The sequence below is a fragment of the Aspergillus versicolor genome (assembly GCF_001890125.1).
Source record: "Aspergillus versicolor CBS 583.65 unplaced genomic scaffold ASPVEscaffold_9, whole genome shotgun sequence".
NCBI classification, from domain to species: Eukaryota; Fungi; Ascomycota; class Eurotiomycetes; order Eurotiales; family Aspergillaceae; genus Aspergillus; species Aspergillus versicolor.
The window spans coordinates 567,829-589,070 of record NW_024467532.1 but is presented as its reverse complement, the minus strand read 5'-3'; the positions used below and the strand labels follow the sequence as shown (position 1 = coordinate 589,070).

Below are 21,242 nucleotides of genomic sequence, written 5' to 3'. Positions count from 1 at the left end.
CTATATTCCGTGTAATTGGTCTCTTTCCCGGTCGAATATTGTCATCTTCGTCGAAGAAATCATCATCACCAGTGATCATTGCCAGCCATACATCGTCGACCCAGAAATCCCAGTCCAGCTGTTCAGGATCGCAGGTCCAAATCTCCCCCTCGGCGATAAAGGGCGTTTTGCTGTGAGGGCGGGGCTTAGCCCGCGGAAACTCCTTATTAGTCTGCTTAATTTCAGAGCTAGGCTTAGACTGTCGGAATCCATTAGTATAGGGTTACGTGTTTTTTGTGGGATACTTACTTCCATTATGGGAAGAGAGATTGAAGACGAATATACTGTTGACGAGATATCATGCAGGGGAAGCTGAAGACTTTATAGAACTGCCCACACCATAGAACATGCGCCGCACCATCGAGTCTCCATGAGAATCGTCAAACATTTCCTGGACCCATTCCTTCTTCAACTGGCCAGGTGGGTCTGTCTGGATCCTTGAATGACGGAACGAAACTGGCGGCACCCATGGTCCTTCTGCAACATGGAAGCCTTCAGCAGTTTGTTTATTTCCAGGATATTTGCAGTATCATACTCTGTTTTGATAGACGTGGATGATACTCACGGGACCTTGGGGATGGCCACGTGACATGTCTGAGGGGCTCTTCTTTCTTTCTCCCTCTCTCTCTTTCTCCCATCTTTCTCTTTTATCTCTTATCATCCGCGCTTCTCCTGTCCATCTATAAATAACTACAAAGCAACCCAGAAATCCTTCAAGATGCGAGAACAGAAATCTGTTGCCATAATCGGCGGTACGTGATGCCCAGATCCAGGATTCCATTTATGTATTTGCCACTGACCAACGCTCAGCCGGCATATTTGGCCTTTCGTTGGCTGTTGCATTGCGAGACAAGGGTTAGTCATCTCTTAGGTGGACCAAATCAAATCCTTGATCATTCTATTCACACCGATGCAGGCCACAAGGTTACTGTCTTTGACCGCGCCCAGTACGACGCGAATGGATACGACCCCGCGGCCGACGACGTCCAGGCCGCTTCTGTCGATCATAACAAGATCGTAAGAGTCTAGTACCACAGATCGATGAATCATCTTACTGAGCTACCTAAACCAGTTTCGCGCCTCGTATGGAACAAAGCTGCACTACCAGCGGCTGGCCATGGAGAGCCGCGACGCCTGGATCCTTGAAGATGAGAAAAGAGGATTCACCGAGCAAGATGGTCGCTGGGATGATCGCAGGCTGTTCTCATCTAGCGGGATGCTGCGAGTCCAGCCATCGGACTGTCTTGGTGCGCTGGAAAGAGAGACGCTGGCTAATATGGAACGCGATGGTCTTCGGGACACGCAGTTTGTCAAGAGTAACGCGGAGGATCGTCATCGTGCTGCAGAGCTTGGTTGGGATGACAAACTGCTTGACTTTGAGATTCCAGACACTTCGCCTTCAGTGAATTATGAAACAGTTCTTGATTCTCTAGCTGGCTTTGTGAGGTGTAGCAGTGCCTGCGCTTACTATAAAAGGTTAGCTGTCGCCAAGGGGGTAGAATTCTATTTCGGTATTGAAGGCGCGGTTGAAACGCTTGTGAAGGCGAAACATGGCTCTGACTGTGAAAGGGAAAAGGTTACAGGAGTGAAGACAAACGCCGGTAAAGTGTACAATGCAGATGTGGTTGTTGTTGCCGGTAAGTCCAGTCTTTGTCGTTATCCACACATACTGATAGCTTGTAGCCGGATCCTTCTCAACCCAGATTCTTCCCGACTTGAGCTACCATCTAGAGTCCTCCGCAGGAAGCATTGCCGCCTTCAAGATCGACCCAGCCGACAAAGGCCTGTGGGACAAATATTCCCCCGAGCGATTTCCCGTCATGACGTGGAAGAGCGTCCCCCGGGATAGGTCTGGGAAAGACACAGGCAGCATCTATGTTTTACCACGAACCCCAGAGGGGTTGATAAAGATTGGCTATCGTGGAATCAAAGTACGCGCAGACACGATAATCTATAACGAGACTAACGAATACCCAGTTCACAAACTTCCAGCCCGCCCCTGCAAGCACACCCTTCACACAAGACGGTCAATGGTCAGTGCCTCTTCTTCCGGAAGAGTGCTCGAAGCTTCATGAGTCTGCGGTATACGCCATCAACCAGTTTGTTTCAATCTTCCTGCCGGAATTCCACGGTGTCCCGTTCGAATTCACCAAGCTTTGCTGGTATACCGACTCTTTGGATAATTCTTTTGTCGTCAGTACTCAACAATCAAATCATGGCGCATATGCTAAACTGCCAATAGATCGATTACGTACCAGACTATGCAGACAACTCCGTGTTTGTTTGTACTGGAGGAAGCGGTCACGGCGCAAAGTTCCTCCCTATTCTTGGCCAGGTATTTATCTACGTCTCTTTCATACACCAGCTCTAATCTAGCCACAGCATGCGGCGGATATTCTTGAACATGGTGATGAGAGCACTTCGTACATGCGCCCATTTTGGCGTTGGAGACCAGATGTTCCCCGGCGGAATGGCCTTGAGGAAGGGCCCGATGGACCGCGAAATCTCAAACGGGGTTGATATAGTGGTTTGATAATAGAATCTAGAGGACACGGTATCTTTCACACCATCGTATCAGTCATTTCTATTCGTGCTATGGTAGGATGATGCAGGTCTGGACTGATCACTGTCTCGCCGGTAGCTGCTACATTATACATACTACCGTACTGCTTATCGACCCCGCAAAGCAAGAACCGCCAGCGCTCCCCCAGCCACCAGGTAAACCGCGCCTGTAAACATCTGAACGGGAAAATACGGTCCCTGGATACTTCCCGGATTCCTCAGCTGCAGCGCAATAACCTCGGCCACCGTCCCCGGCGGTACACAAACTAGCCAGAAAATCGCCAAGGCACCACCAACCTCCTGTAGCGCCACAAGCTCAGTCGCTATGGCCGGGGCAGCAGCCCAGATCGTCCCGGCCCCAATACCCGCGAGAATCGAGAACGCAAACAGGGACCCCCTTTCCCTGGCGAATGGCCAGAATACTATGCAAAGCACGCCGCACAGCGCAGTCGCTACCGCAGGGACACGGATCCGGCCGAATCGGTCACTCAATGCACCGACCAGAGGCCGGCCCAGTGCTTGTCCGAGATTCAGTAGTGCACTGGCGAGACTGCCTGTATTGGAGGAGAGTCCGATGGTCCGGGCGTAGCTGGCCAGACTGAACAGGAGCGATATATACCCAAGGACACTTAAGATTCCCCAAGTAACGAAGAGGAGATACCTATGTTCCTTCAGGAGCGACAGACGGATCTGCATCCGTTTCCTACCTGAGACCTTCCGCTCACGTACGAGCATCCCACAGACAAGATTCACAACGAACGAGACGATCCCCAGGACACGGAACGCCCAACGGAATCCCAGGGTCTGGATCATGCGGTTTGTTGCGAGGGAGTAGATGAGCCCCCCAGTCCCTGAACCAGCCGCGACAATGCCGTTGGCGATACCCCGACGTTTGCTGAACCATTGGTTTGGGATGACGACGGTGGTGATGAAGAGGCAGGACATGCCGAAGCCGAAGCAGATTCCCTGGCTGAGGAAGAGCTGCCAGCTGGCTGTGACGAAGGAGGCGCTGACCATGGATGCGGTTGAGAGGATGACACCGAGGGCGATGAAGCAGCGGGTGGGGATCCATGGGGAGAGGAAAGTGATGAGCGGGGCTATCAGGAGGGCACAGGAGATGCTGAGGCCGCTGACGAGGGCGTAGACGATGGCTGGGGTGCCTGGGAATTGGTCAGAGGAGAGGTAGAAGGCTAGAATGACTCCGTAGGCCTGTGAAGTTAGCCATTCTGCACGATGAGATGCTCGAAGCAGATACTCAAAGGGTAGTTACACTATTGATTCCCCAGGTATGGGCATTGATGAGGAAGATGCACAGCACGCATATCCAGCCATAGCCCCCTTCCGGGAAGTCATTGTCGACTGGCGCGATAACTAAGGAACGAGGCTTTTCCGAGCGAGGCATTGTTCAATAGTTTCCAAAGACAAACAGTGCCTTGACAGCCGATCAGAAGTTATACTTTTATACAACAACCGTCGGGGTTAGGGCTGGCCTCCGACGGATCCACCCCGATGCTGAGTCAACGCTCTCTGTTGTTAAAAACGCCACGCCCCCTCCGACACCTGTCGCTGTTATCTCCGGCTCCGATACTTGATCGCTATGTCTGATACTTCCTCCGCCCATGCCTGCGGGCCCTGTCGTGCTACCAAAGTGGGTTGTGACAAGTCGCGGCCGCGCTGCATGCGATGTCTTCGCAGGGGCCTGGACTGCTGCTATGCGCCGAAAGCGGCGCCCCTCGGTCGGAAGGCTGGTCGAGTGACAGTGAGTAGCAGTGACATTCAGCCTAGCAACGGTGAATCGCTCTGTCGGGGATCTGACTCCTCTGGGAAACGTGGGAGCAAGTCACCTCCAGGTTTTGTCCAGGTATAAGCACGCCTCCCTCGTCTTTGCAGTTGGCTCCACAGGATTGGCCTGGGTGTCATCATGTACCGAAGACACTGCTAATTGCTAATCGATAGAGGCGGAACCGTGTTCCTAAGGCCTGTCTGCGCTGTCGCCAGTTGAAGATCAAATGTGACCGGCAGCAGCCCTGCGGTCGCTGCATCAAGGCCAACGGCGGCCGTGACTGTCACTATCCAAGGCCGTCGACTGAGCCAGACAAGGAGTTTGTTCCACTGTGGAAGCAGACATTTCATAGTGGAATCCACTGGTCGGGACTCATTCAGAATGTATGTTCATTCACTTTCTATTTGGGCTCCGCTAATTCTTCCAGATCCAGAGCCTGTTGAAGCATCGTCGGTGGGCTGAAAACCAGGAGGCCGATGAGCATGTAACGTTCTCGTCTGGTGATAACATCTTTGGCAACATCGGCCCTCTGTCGAGTGCACCGCGGAGAACGCTACTGTCTTATATCCCACCAAGAGATGTCGCCCAGTCATTTGTCGCGCAGTACCTGGACAGCGTTGAGCCATTCCACCAGATCCTCCATGTTCCCACCTTCAAAGAGCAGCTCGAAGTCTTCTGGAGCAAGCCCGGAACTGTCGACGACGGATGGCTGGCGCAGCTATTCGCCATCCTTGCTTTGGGCTGTCAGCTACACTGTATAACTGCATCAACCAGCAAGGACATGGGGATATCGCCAGATCGCCTATTCGAAGGAGCCCAGGCGTGTCTGCAGCGAACGCCATTCATGATACGGCCACAGCTGACCAGTATTCGAGCCTTGTGTCTCTTCGTTATCTTCAAACAGACCAAGGTCATGATGACGTGCGTCGAATGCGACGCCCTCTGGCCTGCAACAGGCCTCATCGTCCGACTTGCAGTATTACTAGGACTTCACTCAACTGATTCAGACCAACACCCGCAGTTCGAGTCCAGCGAAACCACCGTCCGAAACCGTCTCTGGGCGGCGGTCATCCTGCTAGATCTACGTCAGAGCCTCGCAGCCGGAATGCCCATAATCCCACCATCAAGCGATCTCATCGCAGAGCCTTTATTCACAATCCACCAGCAGAACCCTGCCACCGGAACTGGAACTGCAACAGACCTCATCTTCCCCCTCGTCTACGACATCCTCCCCCAGATCTTCCGCATCCTGGAGCTAGCCACCTCGCCCCAGGTAACCCTCGCATACAGCCAAGTCGCCAGCTACGACCGCCAAATCCGCGCCCTCCTCAAATACCACGAAACCTCGTTCCTGACACATCAACACGACGACGCCCGCTTCCAATGGACCATGACGAACGTCTTCTTCCGCCGCGTCCTCCTCGCCCTCCACAGCCGTCTCTACCAAGAACCAGACGCCCCGACTCGGTATCCGGTGTCGTACTGGTCCTCGCTCGAATGCAGCATCTCCTTGCTCTCGACGCAGCGCGAGCTGTGGGATACCTCCTCCCAAGCACCGTCTAGTTCAAATCGAGAGGCAAAAACAGCAGGGTTCTTAGCCCGCCTCTTCATCCAGGAATTCTTCCTTGCCGTCGTGACGGTCTGTTTCCATCTAGTCCAGGAACAGGCCCCACTTGTATCTGGGAATGGACTATGGTGTCAGGGTCATGCGCGGCGGACGATACTGGAGCTGTTGCGCTCGTGTCGGGATATTTGGCGAGTGGAGAAGGGGGCGTCGGTTTGTCATGGCAGGTCGTTTCGGATGATTGATTCGATGGTGAGGTTTTTGGAGGAGGGGTCTGGCGAGAGTGAGCATGCGAATGACGAGTGGGAGGGTGAGGTGGTGTGTACGTGTGCTAAAGAGGGGTGTGAGATGTTTTCTCTGGAGTGGGTTGATGGGGCTGGGGTAGAGATTGCTGGATTAGAGTGATTGATGTCTGTTATATGTACTTCTGGAAAGTGTTCCTTCGCAGCAGCTGTTCATATATGCAGACTTGAGCACTTCTATCCCCAATCAAACAGTATATTGCTTTCGAAGTCACAGAGATGGAAAGTCAGTCACTGCACAATTAATCCGTGCTACCGAGGCATTGAATTAAGTAGCCGGATCTTCTACATATTGTGACAAATATATATATATTTGAGGTCGATCTGCCACAACTCCATTTGACGGCACCTTCAGTCAAGGATACAACAACTGCACACACTCTGAACTCTTAAAATCGGCTATCGTGTAGTATCAGCTCGATACGTTCAGTGTTCACTGTCGTGCAACGGTCGCGTGGGCGCAGTCCCAGATTAGCAGAAGAAAGTTAAATAGAGTGATCGGCAGAAGGCGCAGCATTAGGCTGAGCACAACTCAGGGGACTCGAAACAACACTTTTCATGCCAGCTAGCTTCATAACAACCGGTCGGATATTAATTGAGATGAATAACTGAATGATGCAACATGATCCTGGATGCAACAGAACAGTGTCCTCAGTCTCACTCCTCAATCTTCTGGAGGCTCAGATCAGCGCTAAAAGCCCTAACAGCTCCGGCGTTTGGGGGCCTTTTCCCCAGCCACTCATCTGCCCGGAGTCTCCACTGTCATTTCAGGGCGAAAAGCGACTGGCGAATGCGATTCCAGGGCAAATCCACTGCCTGGAGGTTGACAGTCCCGCGGGTGGTCCCTGCTCTCCCTTTCTTTCGTGATTCTGATTCAGTTTCTTCACCTGCACCACACCACTCGCCGCATCACCAAGACAACTCCCGCCTTATTCTACTCTCGTTTTTGTTTGATTTCAGAATGACCGACTTCGACACAGGCCCGCCCTATGGCTTCTACCTCCGCCACAACGGCTCCTGCCCCGAGAGCCAAATCCAATGCAGCTCCCAAGCGCAATGGTCCGACGACTACGGCGAGTGGTTCAACTGCTGCCCCGAGGACACCGTCTGCGTCGATAATACATGCTGCCCGAGCACCTCCGGTTGCAAGACGGCCATCGAGAGCGACCCGCACTGCGCGAACAATCAGACCTGGGACCTGTACGAGCAGGGCGGCGGGTTCTTCTGCTGCGAGCAGGGCACGATCGGGTATGTGAATAGCGGGCTGGAGGTGGGTGGTGAGCAGGCGAGTGGTGTTGCTTGTGCGGAACATTGGATGCAGGGGGATAATTATGATCTGTTGACTGCTCTTGCGAAGGGTGAGCATCCTTTACCATAATATAACATGGAGATGTAGCTAACGATTAAAGGGACACCCTCTCCAACACCAACGCCGTCCTCTTCTGCGTCAGCCTCAGCAACCCCAACGCCTACATCAGATTCAGACTCCGGCTCAGGCCACTCCAAGACCGCAGCCATTGTCGGCGGCGTCGTCGGCGGCGTCGTCGGTGGACTTGCCGGACTGGGCCTCATTATCGGCCTGGTTTGGTACGTAAGGCGCCGCCGACGACAGCAGGGACAGGTTCAGGCCGCAGACCCTGCGCTCCCTACAGCCAGTCAGGGCGCGCCCGTGAATGAATACAAGGGGGCATTTGGGGAGCTGCCTGATACGCATGTCCGATCGGAGCTGTCAGGGTCTCCTAACCAGATGGCGCATGAATTGCCTGCTGAACCGGCGAGGTAGATTCTACGGGATACGATGGTTCTTTTTCTTTATTTTCGTTTATACCCGCTGCAAGTCAGCTTAATATCTTATTGTTTCTGTACATCGCATTGATAGCGCTGCATTGGATCTACGATACTCTAAATCATGAGCGAAAGCTTTGGGTCGGGCAAGACATCCGATATGGTATTATGCCTGGCTCTATCAATATGTCCACGCAAACGGAACGGTCCGCTACTGCCACCGGATATACCCATCGCATCTTATACTCCTGTACTATGTCTGACTGGATCGTAAGTCTCCTAATATTGAGTTCAGAGTAGATGGTAGATTACTCTAGTTATACAAGGCACTAGATTAGTAGATATTATTGCTACCTAGGAAGCAGTTTAAACTCATTATCAGAGCCTGGTCCATAAAGGGCGATTACCAGACGAGAAATTGATATCAGATATATATCCACAACTCCTTAAACCAGACCCTCCTTCTTCCTAAACACCAACTGACACCCATCCTAAAAAATCAGCACCAACAACCAAACCAAACCAGAAAACAAGCACAGAGAGAAAAATAGAAAGAGAAACATACCATCGGAAACAACGTCGCAAACACCCTAATCTCCTCGGACCTCTCCGTAGGAACATGCTCCCAATCCAACTCCATCGCCGCCTTGCCAATCATCCCCGCCATCGACAAAGGCACATACCGTCTCGCCAGACAATCATGCGGGCCGGCCCCAAACACCAGCCAATTCCGCGTCTGCTTCTCTGCGTCCCCTGTGATCCAGCGGTCTGGGTCAAATACATCAGGGTTGGGGTATGCCTCTGGATCATGTAGAGCGGGGTAACAGGATGGGATAACCATTGCGCCCTTCGGTACTGTATAAGAATCTGTAATAGGGAAGGGCTTTGTGGCGAGATATGGCACGAATATCACCGGTGGTCTGTGGCGGAGGAGTTCTTTAATTACTGCGGCGGTGTAGGGTAGATTCTCGAGCATGGGCAGGTCGAATGGTTTGAATCTGTCTCCGTTTCGCGCGGCCAGGTTTTCATGCCGGAGTTTGGAGAGTACGTCTGGTCTCTGAGCGAGGATCTGGAAGAGCCACGTTGTTGCGCTGGAACTTGCGTCCTGCGATGCGAAGAGGAAGGTGAATAGTGTTTCGGAGATTTCGGCGTTGGTGAATTCTCGGATCAGGTTTGGTGGTTTGGGCGTATCTGTCTTTCCTGCGGCGATGGCGTCGTGGTACCTTGCTGACTCCATCATGTGTAACACCCAGTGGTCCACGATGCAGGATGGTTCAGCGCCGGCTGCCATATTGGCTTTGCAAGCGGCGGCGGCTTTGGCGAATTCAGCGTGTACAGCATCTGCGGTGCGTTTTCCTAGCCACGGTTTCGTGTATGGGATGTAGATTGACAGCGGGACATTGACGAGCTCGAGCGCCGCTGTGGCGAGGTAGTAGTCGTCTGCGATTTTCTTGACGGCGTCTTGGGAGATGTATCCACCGAAGAAGGTGCGGATGGAGAGGGCGCAGTTGATCTCGCGGAAGAGGGTCATGAAGGCCATGGGGCGGAGGTTGTTGGCGGCGCTGGCGGATACAAACTTGTCAAAGTAGTGCGCGAGAACGCGCTCTTGCGCTGGGAGGTAGGTTGATATGGCCCTGTTGGTGAAGAGAGGGGCGAGGCCGCGGCGATACTCGGTGTGGGCTTTGCCTTGGAGGAAGACCCAGGCTTTATGGCCGAGGATTTCTTTGGCCATGGGGACGATGCAGGGTTCGGCGTATGTTGGTGATTTGAAGACTTTGTGGGCCAGGTCGCGGTCGGATGCGAGGACGACGAATCTGCTGGTAAGCACATGAATAGACCTTGATGTCGAGACATACTTGTGGAAGATTGATACACAGCTGAGCGGTCCGCTGGCCCATTGTTCCAAGTAGGACTCGAACCTGGGGTGCAATGCTTGGATGAAGGGGCCCATGAGAGGGATTTTGAAGGCAGGCCCAGCGATAGAGCCTTTTCGCCAGATGTACATGACTGAGCTGTTAGATGTGCTTCCATGCCTTCTATATTGGAGGCATACCTTGATCATAGACAATGAGGCCGAGCAGGACAGTGACAACGAACTGCCACGCAGCCCAGCGGGTTACCGCGTCTGCACTGGATATGGATACAGACCATGGCTGCTCATTTGAGATATTATAAGAATCCATGTCAGATAGCAATCTTGAGCGACTTCTACGTATAACCGGACAGTCAACTCCCTTATACTTGTCCATGTATAATGCACTAGCTGGATTAGGCCTAGTCTCCGATTGTGCGCGAGCCTTGGCTGATTCGGAGACTAGTCCCGAACAGGCTAGGCTGCCACTGGCTGATTTCTGCTGACTGACACTGGCACTGACGCTGACACTGATTCATTCCCATTGCGATCGTTGACTGACTGGTTCATTCCTTATTGCCTGATTGTTACTGCCGCGCTGTTCTGCTACTGATTCAAGACACCGGCTGTGATGTGGACGTGGTTGAATGCCAGTGACTGCTGTTCCACCCCGTAAGTTTCCTGCCATAGTAAAAGCGACCCTGCGATTGGCCCTCGGAACAGTCTCTGGTGTCTGATCTGATATTTGATACTATCTGATTCTATCTGAAATGCGCCCAACTCTTCGCCGCTCCTGTGCTGCTTGTGCCAAGTACAAGCACAGCTGCGACCTCCGCACTCCCCGCTGCTCTCGCTGCATCAAGCGCAACGTCCCGTGCGTCTACGCGAACCAGCCTTTGACTGCCCCGGCTGTCACGCACAATGCAGCCCCTGCTGGCTTAAGCGAGTATACATTTGGCTCTTTAGACCCATTTGACTCGTACCCAGTCACCAGACTGCCCCGCGAACATGTACAGCGTCTGATATATAGCTGTACGCCGCCCCTACCGTTTGGTGGCGAATGCTGACCATGTAGTCCTGCATAAAATTGCATTCCAGTATTATCCACTCGACCTCAATGCAACATCGAATCCGTTCCTTGTCTCGTGGTGGCCCCTTGCCTTGGGCGACCCGGCACTTTTTCACGTCTCGCTGCAGACAGCATGTCTTGATGAAGAGCTACTCGCCCAGAAGGGCTTCCACGCGTCGGAGGTTCTCATGGCAGACTCTGTAGCGCTGCTGCGACGCAAAGTACAGGATCCATCATTGGCTGTTCAAGATGGGACTATGAACTCGGTCATTACCCTGGCTGCTATTGAGGTACTCTCCCGAGCTCTTTACCACTACTTACCACTAACAACCGTAGTTCGGAAAAGGGAATGTCAAGGTCAGCCAAATGCACGTCGACGGGGCAAAGAAGCTAGTAGAGATGAGAGGCGGGATCAATTCAGTACGGCAGACGAGCCCGTTAACTGCGCGAATGATCAGCTGGTATGCGCCCTTGTATGTTAATAGAACTGTTTTAACACTACTAGGGTATCGATGCTCGTAATGGGCCATCCCCAGTTCCCAACGCAAGACGACTTCGGAATGGGGGACGGGCTCCCCCTGGTCCCGGAGTGGCAGCTGGACATGCCGGACGACCCATACCTTGCAAACACCCTGGACCTCATAGACGATGCCGAAGTCCGCAATGTCTTTGCCCGCCTACGCAATGTCTTTAACAGGGCACACCAGGTGCCACTATCAAGCACACGACTCCACGATCTGACATGCTTCGTTATCCACCGACTACTCGCAACAATGCCACAATACCCGCCAACATCACCATCACCCACCACAGAAAGCATCCGCTACACCACCATCCTCTACATGTTCCTCATCCACGGCCCAACATACTACTCCCACGACTTCATAATGGGCACGATCGTCTCAAAACTCCTCACAACCCTCATCCACCTCGACTCCCACTTCCCAGTCTCCATCGACGTCTGGTTCCTAGCAATTGGACTGGCGGCGTCATCAAATACGCCGAATTATCAATGGTTCGCAGAGCGCGCACAGGCAATCGTCCACTCCCTGCAAATACGCAGCTGGGACGATGTCGTGATGCACGTGAAGACCGTTCTGTGGTTAGACACGGCGGATACCGTCCTGAGACCGCATTGGGATGGTATTCTCCGCCCGGTTGTAACGGATATTACAGATTTATCGGATGTTACAGATATTGCTGACTCCGATGCATTACCACATACAGTCTCCCCGAGTGCTCTTGTATTAAACTCAGATATACATACAATATAAATAAATACCTCAACTTAGCTCCCTAACCATGACCCAGAATGTCACGACCTATATAGACTATATAGATACGATCGGGGCAGACCAGACTGTAGAGTCTGGTTATAGTGATCTTTTGGCCCAGTTGGGAACATGCTTGCCCTGACACGTGCTCTTACATAGAATATATTATATTATTCCACCGAAAACTATTTATCAACCCACCCCCACTGTGCAAGAACACTCAGCAACACCTCAATCCATAAACACCCCTGCCCATCCGCACGTGCATGTGAATGTGTACGTGTATATGGAAACCCCTGTACCTGGGCAAGAGCCCACTCCAGCGCCCCGAAAAGCCTATACCCCTCTTTCCCCTTCGGCACGTCACAAACAACCAGACAGCACTCGGGACTGGTAGATGCAGCGTCTACAGTCTCGAGTTTGGCGGTGTCGTTTTGTTCGACTGTCACCGTGTATCCGGTTTCTGTGGATAGGATGTGTAGGACTGTGTAGAAGGGGGTTTGGGAGGAGGAGTGGGGCCCGATTAGTAGAATCCAGTGGGAGGGAGTGGGGGGTTGGTTTGGGGGTGTTATGATTGTTAGGGTTTGGGTGGGCATGTTGCTGTTCTTTCCTGTTGGGAGGTTCTGTTTGGGCTTTCTGGGTATGAGATGTGTGTTTTATATTATATTATGCATCATTGTATATTTCATTGTTTGAATAGTCTTTATATTGAATAGACATTGTCTCTTTACTGTTCATTCAGTACACGATAAAGAAATACCCATTGTCTCAGCCGATCCAAAATATTTCAACCCTGCAAGTAAACGTAACCTCAAGGCTGGACTAATATGCAGCCGAGGACATCCAGGCACACCAATAAAAACCGCAGGTCCTGACACGAGGGATCGCGCGATCTCGATGCGACACTGGCGTCTTGGCACGACAATACATAAATAAAGCTCCCCCAAGCCGAATATTCTAAACGATTGTCAAGCAAGATACACAAAGAAATGCATTTCCCACGCTTAGTTGGCACCGTTCTCGCCCTATGCATAGGGGCAGCTGCCTCTCCGACAGCAGACCTACCCATCTCAGCCCTGACAGATGAGGTAGAGTCCGACCAGTCGGTTCTCTACTACGGAACGAGCGGGAATACTTCTTTGCTTATTGGCAATGATGGCGGCGCTGCAACGGGTGGAATACGCAGCTTCGCGTTGACACCGCAGAATGGAACCCTAACCCAGGCTGCGGAGGTTACGCCCGGCCGGACAAAGACTGTCGGTGTGCTGTACAATATCGACAACCAGGGGAAGGATGTGGTCGTGTCAATTGCTGCCCCAGACTCCTTGATTCGGCTGTTCGATGTCAATAGTTTGAAGCAGGTTGCTGGCGTTGAGAAGAAAGCGCTTGGGGATTGGTCGTGTCTGTGTACGTGGGGGAACTATTTCTTCCTTTTCGGGAAGAAGGCTGCGATGCAGTTCTTGGTTAGAGATCGTGGAAGCCTGGAAATACTTGAGGTTGGTTTTTTTTTATAGATAGTTATATGTTACTGACTGGCGGATAGATTCAAACATTCCCACTGCCCGTGGAACCGAGCTCGTGTGCTGTCGCAGATAACCTTGTCTACTTTGCTGCAGAGGACGAGAATATCTATTCCTTTACAGCCGCCGAGTCTACAGCTACTCCTGAGATAGAGGTGCTTGGACAAGTAACCGACGAGATATCAGGACTGGGCGTTTATATATCAGAAACGCACTACGTCCTCGTCTCCCAGACAGACAAGATCGAAGTCTACACACCAGACCTACAGCTACAAGGCTCACTAACCGTAACCGGAGCAGAAGACATCGAAATCGCCGGGCTTTCAATCCACCAAGCCAATTCAAGCCAATATCCATACGGCCTGCTAAGCTTCGCCATCGAGTCAGACTCTGCCAATGGCTATGGCACCGCCTCGCTGGAGCCAGTATTCCAACAACTGAACCTGAAACCAAACACAACATACACCCCAGGACGCTCACCCCAAATCCCCGTCCAGAACGGCTTCAAGAACCAAGACGGAACCCTATCCTGCTTTGCAGGTTTCACCGGCCCACGATGCAAGACATTTACCTGCCCCAACGCCTGCTCCTCGCAAGGATCCTGCACCGGCCCCAACGAATGTCTCTGCGACGCCCCCTACGCAGGCCCCGACTGTTCTTGGCTAGGCACGTCAGCGAAATACGAAACAGACGCCAACGGTGGCGACGGTGATGATCCTGCGATTTGGATATCCCCCAACAGCTCGAATACATCGACTATCATCACCACGACCAAGTCAGGGAGTGGTGCCGGATTGGCGGTTTTTGACCTAAGGGGAACATTACTCCAGACGATTACGGCGGCAGAGCCGAATAATGTGGATGTGATTTATGGATTTCAGCATGGCCGGAGGAGGGTTGATCTAGCTTATGCGGCTTGTAGGGGGGATGACACTCTTTGGTACGACGACCCTATACCAGTATATATATAGAGAGAGAGTTGCTGATGCTTTTGACAGTTTGTTTGAAATCACACCAAAGGGCCATCTAAAGACTATACCCGGTGGAAGCCAGCCAACACCGGAAGACTACACCGTCTACGGCTCGTGCACGTACCGCTCGCCAAACTCCGGAAAGCAGTATTTATTCGTGAATGCCAAGTCTGGAGAGTATCTTCAATATGAGCTGCACTCTAACGGGACTGCGCTATCTACCACGCTTGTCAGGTCTTTCACTGGTGGTTCCGGTGGACAGCCTGAAGGATGTGTTACGGACGAAGAGAATGGGTGGTTATTCCTTGGTGAAGAGGCGCTGGGTGTATGGCGGTATGATGCTGAGCCAGACTCAGAGACAAATGGGACGCTTATTGCGGAGGTTGGCGGCGCGGTGTATGCGGACGTCGAGGGGCTGTCTCTGCTATACGGAAAAACAGCCGATAAGGGGCTTCTGGTTGTGTCGTGCCAGGGGGTGAGTGCGTATTCTGTTTTACGGCGAGAGGCGCCGCATGAGCATGTCCTTACCTTTACGATTGGGGAGGCGGATGGGGTTGATGGGGTGACGAATACGGATGGGGTTGCTGGTGTTGGGACGAGGCTGAACGGGGATTTCCCCAAGGGGCTGCTGGTCGTTCATGATGATGCGAATCAGCTTGAGAATGGTGGGACGGCAGAGTTGGCGAGTTTCAAGCTGGTTAGTCTGGAGGATATCCTGGAGGGGGTGGATGAGGTTGATACAGAGTGGGATCCTCGAGTGGTATAGGGCTAAGTGCCTGGACACCAAGTTATTCCATTGAGATAGAATATCTGATAACTACACCCAGTTAGGTAATTAAACCCGTTCTTCCTTCACATCCAACCCCATCTGCCTCATAGCATTAACCCCCGCCAACGCATCCGGCCCATCAAAGATCTCCGCAACCTCCTCAAGCCCCTTCCCCTTGGTCTCAGGAAAAAACAGCCAGATAAGAGCAAAATTGACTCCAATCACCACACACCAGACAATATAATAGCGCCACGAAATCGCATCCATCGCCACCGGGTTCGCAAAGCTATTATACAGCCCCGCCAGATTGCCCGTCAGCTGGTACATCATAGCCGCCTTGGACCGGAGCGAGAAGGGCACCACCTCCATGATGTATGTTGGCGCGACAGGCGAGCACATGTGGTACGCGGCGCTGAAGACGAAGATCATGGCCAGCACGCCCGCTGCGAACCCTTTATCCTCGAAATTGTGCTTTTGGTTCAGGGCGGAGCAGATTGTCCAGATTATATAGGCGATTCCCATCCCGCCCATTCCAGACAGGAAGAGGTTGCGACGCCCTGCGCGGTCGACTAATGTCGCGAAGAATGCGGCTGTTAGGAAGCCCCAGACAGAGAGGCAGGCGTTGATAATAAGCTGGGTTTTGGCGTCTGTTACGTTGATCGTGTTCAACACTTTGGAGAGGTAATACGAGGTCAATGCATTTCCGGACCACTGTAGCATGGCCGGGATATACAAGGCAAGAAAGAGACGGTGTCGGTTTCCCCTGGTAGAAAGCCATTCTGTCCAGCGAGACAGGCGCTGCGCTTTTTCCATCTCCAGTGTTGCTGTGATTTCGGCCATTTCGAAGCGGACGAGCCGGCTGTTTGCGTCACCGTGGCCGTGGTATTTTGTTAGGATGGCGAGTGCTTCTTCGGACCGGCCTTGGTAGATCAGCCAGCGGGGAGACTCGGGTGCGAACAGACTCAAGATGGCTTGGGTTAAGGAGAAGAAGCATTGCAGGGCGCTTGGGATTCGCCAGCTCCAGGAGGAATTGGTCATTTTGAATGTGCCGTAGGTGACCCAAGCGGCGATGAGGGAGCCCAGCGGCCAGGTAACGAGATAGAACGAGACCAGCTTGCCACGGTGAGTTGGATATGCGACTTCAGTGAGTAAAGGAGGTGCAGCGGTGGCAACGATTCCGAGACCGAAGCCCACGATGAATCGAGACAGGACGAACATCCCGTAGTTGACTGCTGCTGCTTGCAGGATTCCACCGACGATGATGATCAGTGACCCCCCGCAGATTGGGTATCGACGGCCATATCTCTCGCAGACCTGCGAGGATATCAAGACTGAAATGAGAGTCCCGCCGGTAGGGCCAAAGGTCATGGCTCCCAGACGGGTTCCTGTTGGCTCGCCGAAGTAGCTTTCCCACTGGGGGAGTGATTGCATGCCATTCAGCATGCTGCTGTCATAGCCAGAGGCGATTTGGGTGAGAAGAGCACAGAGTAGGATGGTGTTGAGCTTGATGAGGGTGCCATCTCTGTACCAGGGCTTGCGGTCGTTGGGGATGACGTCCTTGAGCGCAAGCCCTTCGAAGTTATCAGAGTGAGACAACATGTTGATAGTGAATGAAGGAATACCTTTGTTCAGTGAATTAAAATGAAAGAGTACCTTCTTTAAGGGTCTTATAGCCCCCGCAATTGAGAATCCGGGGTTCGGGGATGTCGGATGGAAGATATAGGGCTTTGATCCTATTAGCGGAATTATATACTCCAATGCACCAATCGATGTTGTCTCATGAAACCGGGATTCGTCCAGGATTCTGCGGGGTATTTATACCCGGACCAGCCTGAAATATCACATCATCATCGTATCATGTCTGCTGAAAGTGATTTTCTGTTGGAGGTCTTCTCCGAGAACGTGGTAGCAAAGGTGCTACGCGTAGCCACAGAAGCACTCAACAACAACGTACGCTATACAGCTTCAAGTGTATATCATTTCTTCTTCTAACGTGATAGAACCCACCAACCGTCTACCCAGAATTCGTCCCCCAGCATGAAGGCACCGGCCGGTACGTCCTCCGCGACGCAGACTTCTGGACCTGCGGCTTCTTCCCAGGGCTTCTCTATCTGCTGCGCGAGCGCGCAGTCAAATACCCCCAGGCCTTCATGAACCGCAGCGCTTCAAGCAGAACTGCCTTCCTGGATGAACTAACTCAGCTATGCAATATCTGGACCAGCCCAATCAGGGCCATGACAACACGCACGGACACCCACGATCTCGGGTTCATGTTGCAGCCATCGCTGCGTCGAGACTGGGAACTCACCGGCAACGCCTCAAGTCTTGACGGCATAATCACCGGCGCGCGCAGCCTCGCCTCCCGGTTCGTCCCCGGCGTTGGGGCAATCCGCAGCTGGGACGCGTTGGTGCAGTCAGACGTCAATATCACAAGCTTGGAAGACGACTGCCTCGTTATAGTGGACAGCATGATGAATCTCGATTTGCTGTATTACGCCTCTCATCATGTTGCCGAGCCGGGGTTGGCGGATATAGCCACCAAACATGCTCGTACGGTTATACGGTCCCTTCTTCGACGGGAGAGTCGGGACGAAGTTGAGGGTCCACTATACTCAACATATCACGTCGCAAACTTCGACCCGAGGACAGGCGGTATAAAAGAGCACCGCACCGCACAGGGGTATAGCAAGGACTCAACCTGGGTGCGTGGACAGGCGTGGGCCATAACGGGGTTCGCACAAACGTATACCTGGACGAAGGAGAGGGAGTTTCTTGCTGTTGCCTGCGGGTTGGCGGAGTACTTTATCCTTCGGTTGGAGGGTTCGCCGGCGTGTGTGGAACGGCCGGCACCGACGGAGGATGATCCGCGTAGGACGGTTGGACGGTATGTACCGCTTTGGGACTTTGATGCGCCGGTTGAGGATGAGAATAGCCCGCTGAGGGATTCGTCTGCTGGGGTTATTGCGGCGAATGGAATGTTCGTTCTTTCGGCGGCTTTGGGTGCGGATGGCCAGGGGGTTTTGGCGGAGAGGTATAGGAGCATTGCGGTTAGGATTGTTGCTGAGACGATTGAGTATTCGCTGTCCAGAGAAAAGGCGAGGTTGGTAGGGCTGACAGTGGAAGATGAACTCCCTGGGGAGCGGTTTGATGCGATATTGAAGAACGCAACGGCCAACCACAATTCCAAGGACCATCACCGGTACAGCGACCATGGACTGGTGTATGCGGACTACTATCTGCTGGAATTCGGGAACAGGCTGTTGGGGATGGGATGGTAACAAGCTGTCTTGGTCGATATTGTCCAGATATCAAGATATCAATCAATCAAACAAACGCCCAGTAAACACGATATACCGCACAACCTCTTCTCTGCACGTCCTACACACGATAATCCCACAATTTGTGCACCTGTAGCGTCTGCCAGGGGGCTCTTGGATGCAGTCCTCACATCGACCAAGGCCATACACTTCCCTCCACTGGAGATGCTGGCAGTTAATCCCAAGACCGTGCAGGACTCTCTCTGCAACCTCGTCGTGGTCACTGATCTGCTCGACCTCGCTTTCGTCCTCAATCTCGGTCTGTTCCTCGCCCTGTTGCTGGCGCTGCTCATTAAACAGTTCGCCGACAAACTCCTCAGCCCTGCCCTCGACTCCTGGATCGAATGGTGCATCCGCGTTAAAGACCGGCTGTCCGATGGGTATACCGATTGTATCGATATTGACGCCTCCGTCGCTCTCGTCGCTTTGCTGCTCTATATATTCAGGCGCATCATAAAACACATCCCTCCCCTGTTCAGCCTGCTCTGCATCTCTCTCCTCCCGTACCCGATTTTCCTCATCAACCTCACGCTGAAACCCTGCATGCTCCGAACTCATATCGCGCTGAGATGCTTCATGCTCTGGGGTCCTATCCCGGTGGTCGTAATACACGTCAATCAATTCCCCTATCTCACCCTCCTCCTCATCCTCATCATCCGCATCCCCATCACTCCCCTTGTCATTCCCGACGCCTTCCTCAGGAAGTGGCCGAGGTTGCGATCGACCTCGAATGACAGAATCCGACACAATGACAGGAAGCGCGCGAACAGAGACCTCGTCCTCGTGCCGGTGGTTCATATCCCATTGTCGACTACATGTACAGCAGACAAGAACACCACAGCGACATCTATCCAACGTCAGCTATCATTTCACAGACTAGAGGATTGGGAAAGGAAAGCTACCTGATATATAGACATCCATCCGTCCGCTCTATCGCACGCCTGCACCGATAACATGTCGTCCATGTTCTTCCCGCCCTCGGCGTGTTGGAATTGTACTGACAGCGCCCCGGATGCTCTCCGTTCTTGCACCGCGCACAAGTAATAGCTGTGCACGCCGGACACGTAGCAATAGTCCCGAGGATGGTAGCCGGGTCGATGAAAGTCCGACAGTAAGGCAGATGGCAATACGTCCGGTCATGCACTGGGGCCTGGAATTCAGCTCTCTTCCTCTCATATTTCTCGATCAATTCGGTCCGTAGGAAGATACGCGCGTCGTCGAACGGGATGGGCGGTCTACTGGGACAGCAGCGCGGGGGGAAGCAGGATTCGTCACTCAGACCCCTCTCGAAGAGGCGGTTGATGCATTCGCCGCAGCAGTCGTGAGTACAAGGGAGGATGGCGATGTCGGGGAGGCTTTTTGCCTGGAGGCAGATGTTGCATGGGAGGATGAGGGTTGGGGAGTTGTCCCCGCGTTGGAGTGCCGCGGCGGCGGACTCTGGTTGTCCTGTTTGTTCTTGCGTGTGATCTTTGTCGTCGTCTGCCGGAGGGCTCAAGATCCCCATATCGACCAGCGTCTCATCGTCGGCGTATTCAGGGTACAGGCGTTGCCACCATGGATTTGTGATATTGGGTGCCGCGTCTGCGAGAGAAGGGTGCGTCCTGCGCCGGCTTGCGAGCGGGTCTGGGGCGGCTTGGAGCTTTGCGAGAGGAGTGCCAAAGGGGATTTCCTCGTCGGAGCTGTAGACATGGTGTGCGTTTCGGTCACTCTGGGTTTGTTCGTCTAGGGAGGCTGATGCTTGGTCGATGTTGTCGGGAGCAGACATGATCGAAGATATGTGGATGAAGGAGTACCTAAAGCAAAGGTCAACAAATGATAAACAAATAGAAAACTTCCGTTGAGATTTGTGTGGATCGTTGGAGATATCGGTGGTCAGTTGAGACAGTTATTCTAGAAGAAACCTACGGCTATCAACATGTTCTAGAGGCATACTTATATCCATCAACAACAAGACTAGCATCAAGCGAGAGAGTCGTGTCACATTGGAATAAAGACATTGCCCCTCTATGCAAACAGACTGACCTGGTACCTAAATATGGTACCAGGCTAATCCATCATTGTTGTTGTGAATAACATCTGCAAAAAGCCCGTCTAAATTGAACGGATCTCCACTACATTCACCTAGTTATGGAAGCATTATATACCACGGTAAATGGCTTCAACGCAGCCCATCCACTTGGATGGTCTTCTCGCAGTACATCAAACTCGTTGTAAAACTAGAATAGAACTTGAATGTGTCATCGACCACCTTCACCGCTGCGTCTGGTTGAGCCAGTTGATGTTAGCACGGCGGCATATCGAGATACCGTTGAGAGCAAGCTGGTAATTGTTAGAATATTGCTAATGGACAGTTTGGTAAGGTTTAAAGAGTGCAAAGCGTGGAGGAGGCTAACTAGGCGAAGTTGGACAAGTTCTGGCCCTGCAACTTATTGAGG

At 52.7% G+C, this 21,242-nt stretch overlaps 10 protein-coding genes across 10 annotated transcripts; 6 read left to right on the top strand and 4 right to left on the bottom strand.

Moving 5' to 3' along the window:
• Positions 1 to 757: 757 nt before the first annotated feature.
• ASPVEDRAFT_31942 (NAD(P)/FAD-dependent oxidoreductase) lies at positions 758 to 2,559 on the top strand (the record flags this gene model as incomplete). The annotated part of the gene is made up of 8 exons (XM_040810540.1): positions 758 to 791; positions 850 to 894; positions 956 to 1,056; positions 1,112 to 1,676; positions 1,723 to 1,970; positions 2,017 to 2,232; positions 2,282 to 2,374; positions 2,416 to 2,559. 8 exons carry the CDS (start codon positions 758 to 760, stop codon positions 2,557 to 2,559), a joined length of 1,446 nt encoding a protein of 481 aa, XP_040671332.1.
• An 81-nt stretch (positions 2,560 to 2,640) lies between these two features.
• Positions 2,641 to 4,271, bottom strand: ASPVEDRAFT_859373 (uncharacterized protein). Its single transcript, XM_040817764.1, has 2 exons — positions 3,872 to 4,271; positions 2,641 to 3,810 (listed from the first exon to the last, which is right to left on the bottom strand). The coding sequence occupies exons 1-2, from the start codon at positions 4,001 to 4,003 to the stop codon at positions 2,710 to 2,712; spliced, it is 1,233 nt and encodes a 410-aa protein (XP_040671331.1). The 5' UTR covers positions 4,004 to 4,271; the 3' UTR covers positions 2,641 to 2,709.
• Positions 4,199 to 6,353, top strand: ASPVEDRAFT_31940 (uncharacterized protein; the record flags this gene model as incomplete). Its single annotated transcript, XM_040810539.1, has 3 exons — positions 4,199 to 4,360; positions 4,558 to 4,767; positions 4,812 to 6,353. 3 exons carry the CDS (start codon positions 4,199 to 4,201, stop codon positions 6,351 to 6,353), a joined length of 1,914 nt encoding a protein of 637 aa, XP_040671330.1.
• An 858-nt stretch (positions 6,354 to 7,211) lies between these two features.
• On the top strand, positions 7,212 to 8,033 carry ASPVEDRAFT_86910 (uncharacterized protein; the record flags this gene model as incomplete). The annotated part of the gene is made up of 2 exons (XM_040817935.1): positions 7,212 to 7,608; positions 7,660 to 8,033. 2 exons carry the CDS (start codon positions 7,212 to 7,214, stop codon positions 8,031 to 8,033), a joined length of 771 nt encoding a protein of 256 aa, XP_040671329.1.
• Positions 8,034 to 8,302: 269 nt separating this feature from the next.
• ASPVEDRAFT_45077 (uncharacterized protein) lies at positions 8,303 to 10,223 on the bottom strand. The gene is made up of 3 exons (XM_040813201.1): positions 10,089 to 10,223; positions 8,601 to 10,042; positions 8,303 to 8,526 (listed from the first exon to the last, which is right to left on the bottom strand). The coding sequence occupies exons 1-3, from the start codon at positions 10,216 to 10,218 to the stop codon at positions 8,482 to 8,484; spliced, it is 1,617 nt and encodes a 538-aa protein (XP_040671328.1). The 5' UTR covers positions 10,219 to 10,223; the 3' UTR covers positions 8,303 to 8,481.
• A 434-nt stretch (positions 10,224 to 10,657) lies between these two features.
• On the top strand, positions 10,658 to 12,230 carry ASPVEDRAFT_137816 (Zn(II)2Cys6 transcription factor; the record flags this gene model as incomplete). Its single annotated transcript, XM_040807434.1, has 4 exons — positions 10,658 to 10,919; positions 10,963 to 11,246; positions 11,293 to 11,417; positions 11,462 to 12,230. The coding sequence occupies 4 exons, from the start codon at positions 10,658 to 10,660 to the stop codon at positions 12,228 to 12,230; spliced, it is 1,440 nt and encodes a 479-aa protein (XP_040671327.1).
• Positions 12,231 to 13,219: 989 nt separating this feature from the next.
• Positions 13,220 to 15,487, top strand: ASPVEDRAFT_86906 (uncharacterized protein; the record flags this gene model as incomplete). The annotated part of the gene is made up of 3 exons (XM_040817934.1): positions 13,220 to 13,726; positions 13,774 to 14,690; positions 14,749 to 15,487. The coding sequence occupies 3 exons, from the start codon at positions 13,220 to 13,222 to the stop codon at positions 15,485 to 15,487; spliced, it is 2,163 nt and encodes a 720-aa protein (XP_040671326.1).
• Positions 15,488 to 15,556: 69 nt separating this feature from the next.
• On the bottom strand, positions 15,557 to 17,089 carry ASPVEDRAFT_138951 (hexose transporter protein; the record flags this gene model as incomplete). The annotated part of the gene is made up of 1 exon (XM_040807532.1): positions 15,557 to 17,089. The coding sequence occupies one exon, from the start codon at positions 17,087 to 17,089 to the stop codon at positions 15,557 to 15,559; it is 1,533 nt and encodes a 510-aa protein (XP_040671325.1).
• Positions 17,090 to 17,347: 258 nt separating this feature from the next.
• Positions 17,348 to 18,768, top strand: ASPVEDRAFT_55428 (glycoside hydrolase family 88 protein; the record flags this gene model as incomplete). The annotated part of the gene is made up of 2 exons (XM_040815074.1): positions 17,348 to 17,440; positions 17,491 to 18,768. The coding sequence occupies 2 exons, from the start codon at positions 17,348 to 17,350 to the stop codon at positions 18,766 to 18,768; spliced, it is 1,371 nt and encodes a 456-aa protein (XP_040671324.1).
• A 42-nt stretch (positions 18,769 to 18,810) lies between these two features.
• ASPVEDRAFT_86903 (uncharacterized protein) lies at positions 18,811 to 20,572 on the bottom strand (the record flags this gene model as incomplete). The annotated part of the gene is made up of 2 exons (XM_040817933.1): positions 18,811 to 19,654; positions 19,710 to 20,572. 2 exons carry the CDS (start codon positions 20,570 to 20,572, stop codon positions 18,811 to 18,813), a joined length of 1,707 nt encoding a protein of 568 aa, XP_040671323.1.
• Between the last annotated feature and the right edge of the window lie 670 nt (positions 20,573 to 21,242).

Coding starts and splice junctions, on each gene's coding strand:
- ASPVEDRAFT_859373 (XM_040817764.1), bottom strand. CDS start 4,003: ATGCCTCGCTCGGAAAAGCCTCGTTCCTTAGTTATCGCGCCAGTCGAC. Junction 3,811..3,871: donor ATACCTGGGGAATCAATAGT/GTAACTACCCTT, acceptor CTAACTTCACAG/GCCTACGGAGTCATTCTAGC.
- ASPVEDRAFT_45077 (XM_040813201.1), bottom strand. CDS start 10,218: ATGGATTCTTATAATATCTCAAATGAGCAGCCATGGTCTGTATCCATA. Junction 10,043..10,088: donor CCTCATTGTCTATGATCAAG/GTATGCCTCCAA, acceptor CTAACAGCTCAG/TCATGTACATCTGGCGAAAA. Junction 8,527..8,600: donor TTGCGACGTTGTTTCCGATG/GTATGTTTCTCT, acceptor CTGATTTTTTAG/GATGGGTGTCAGTTGGTGTT.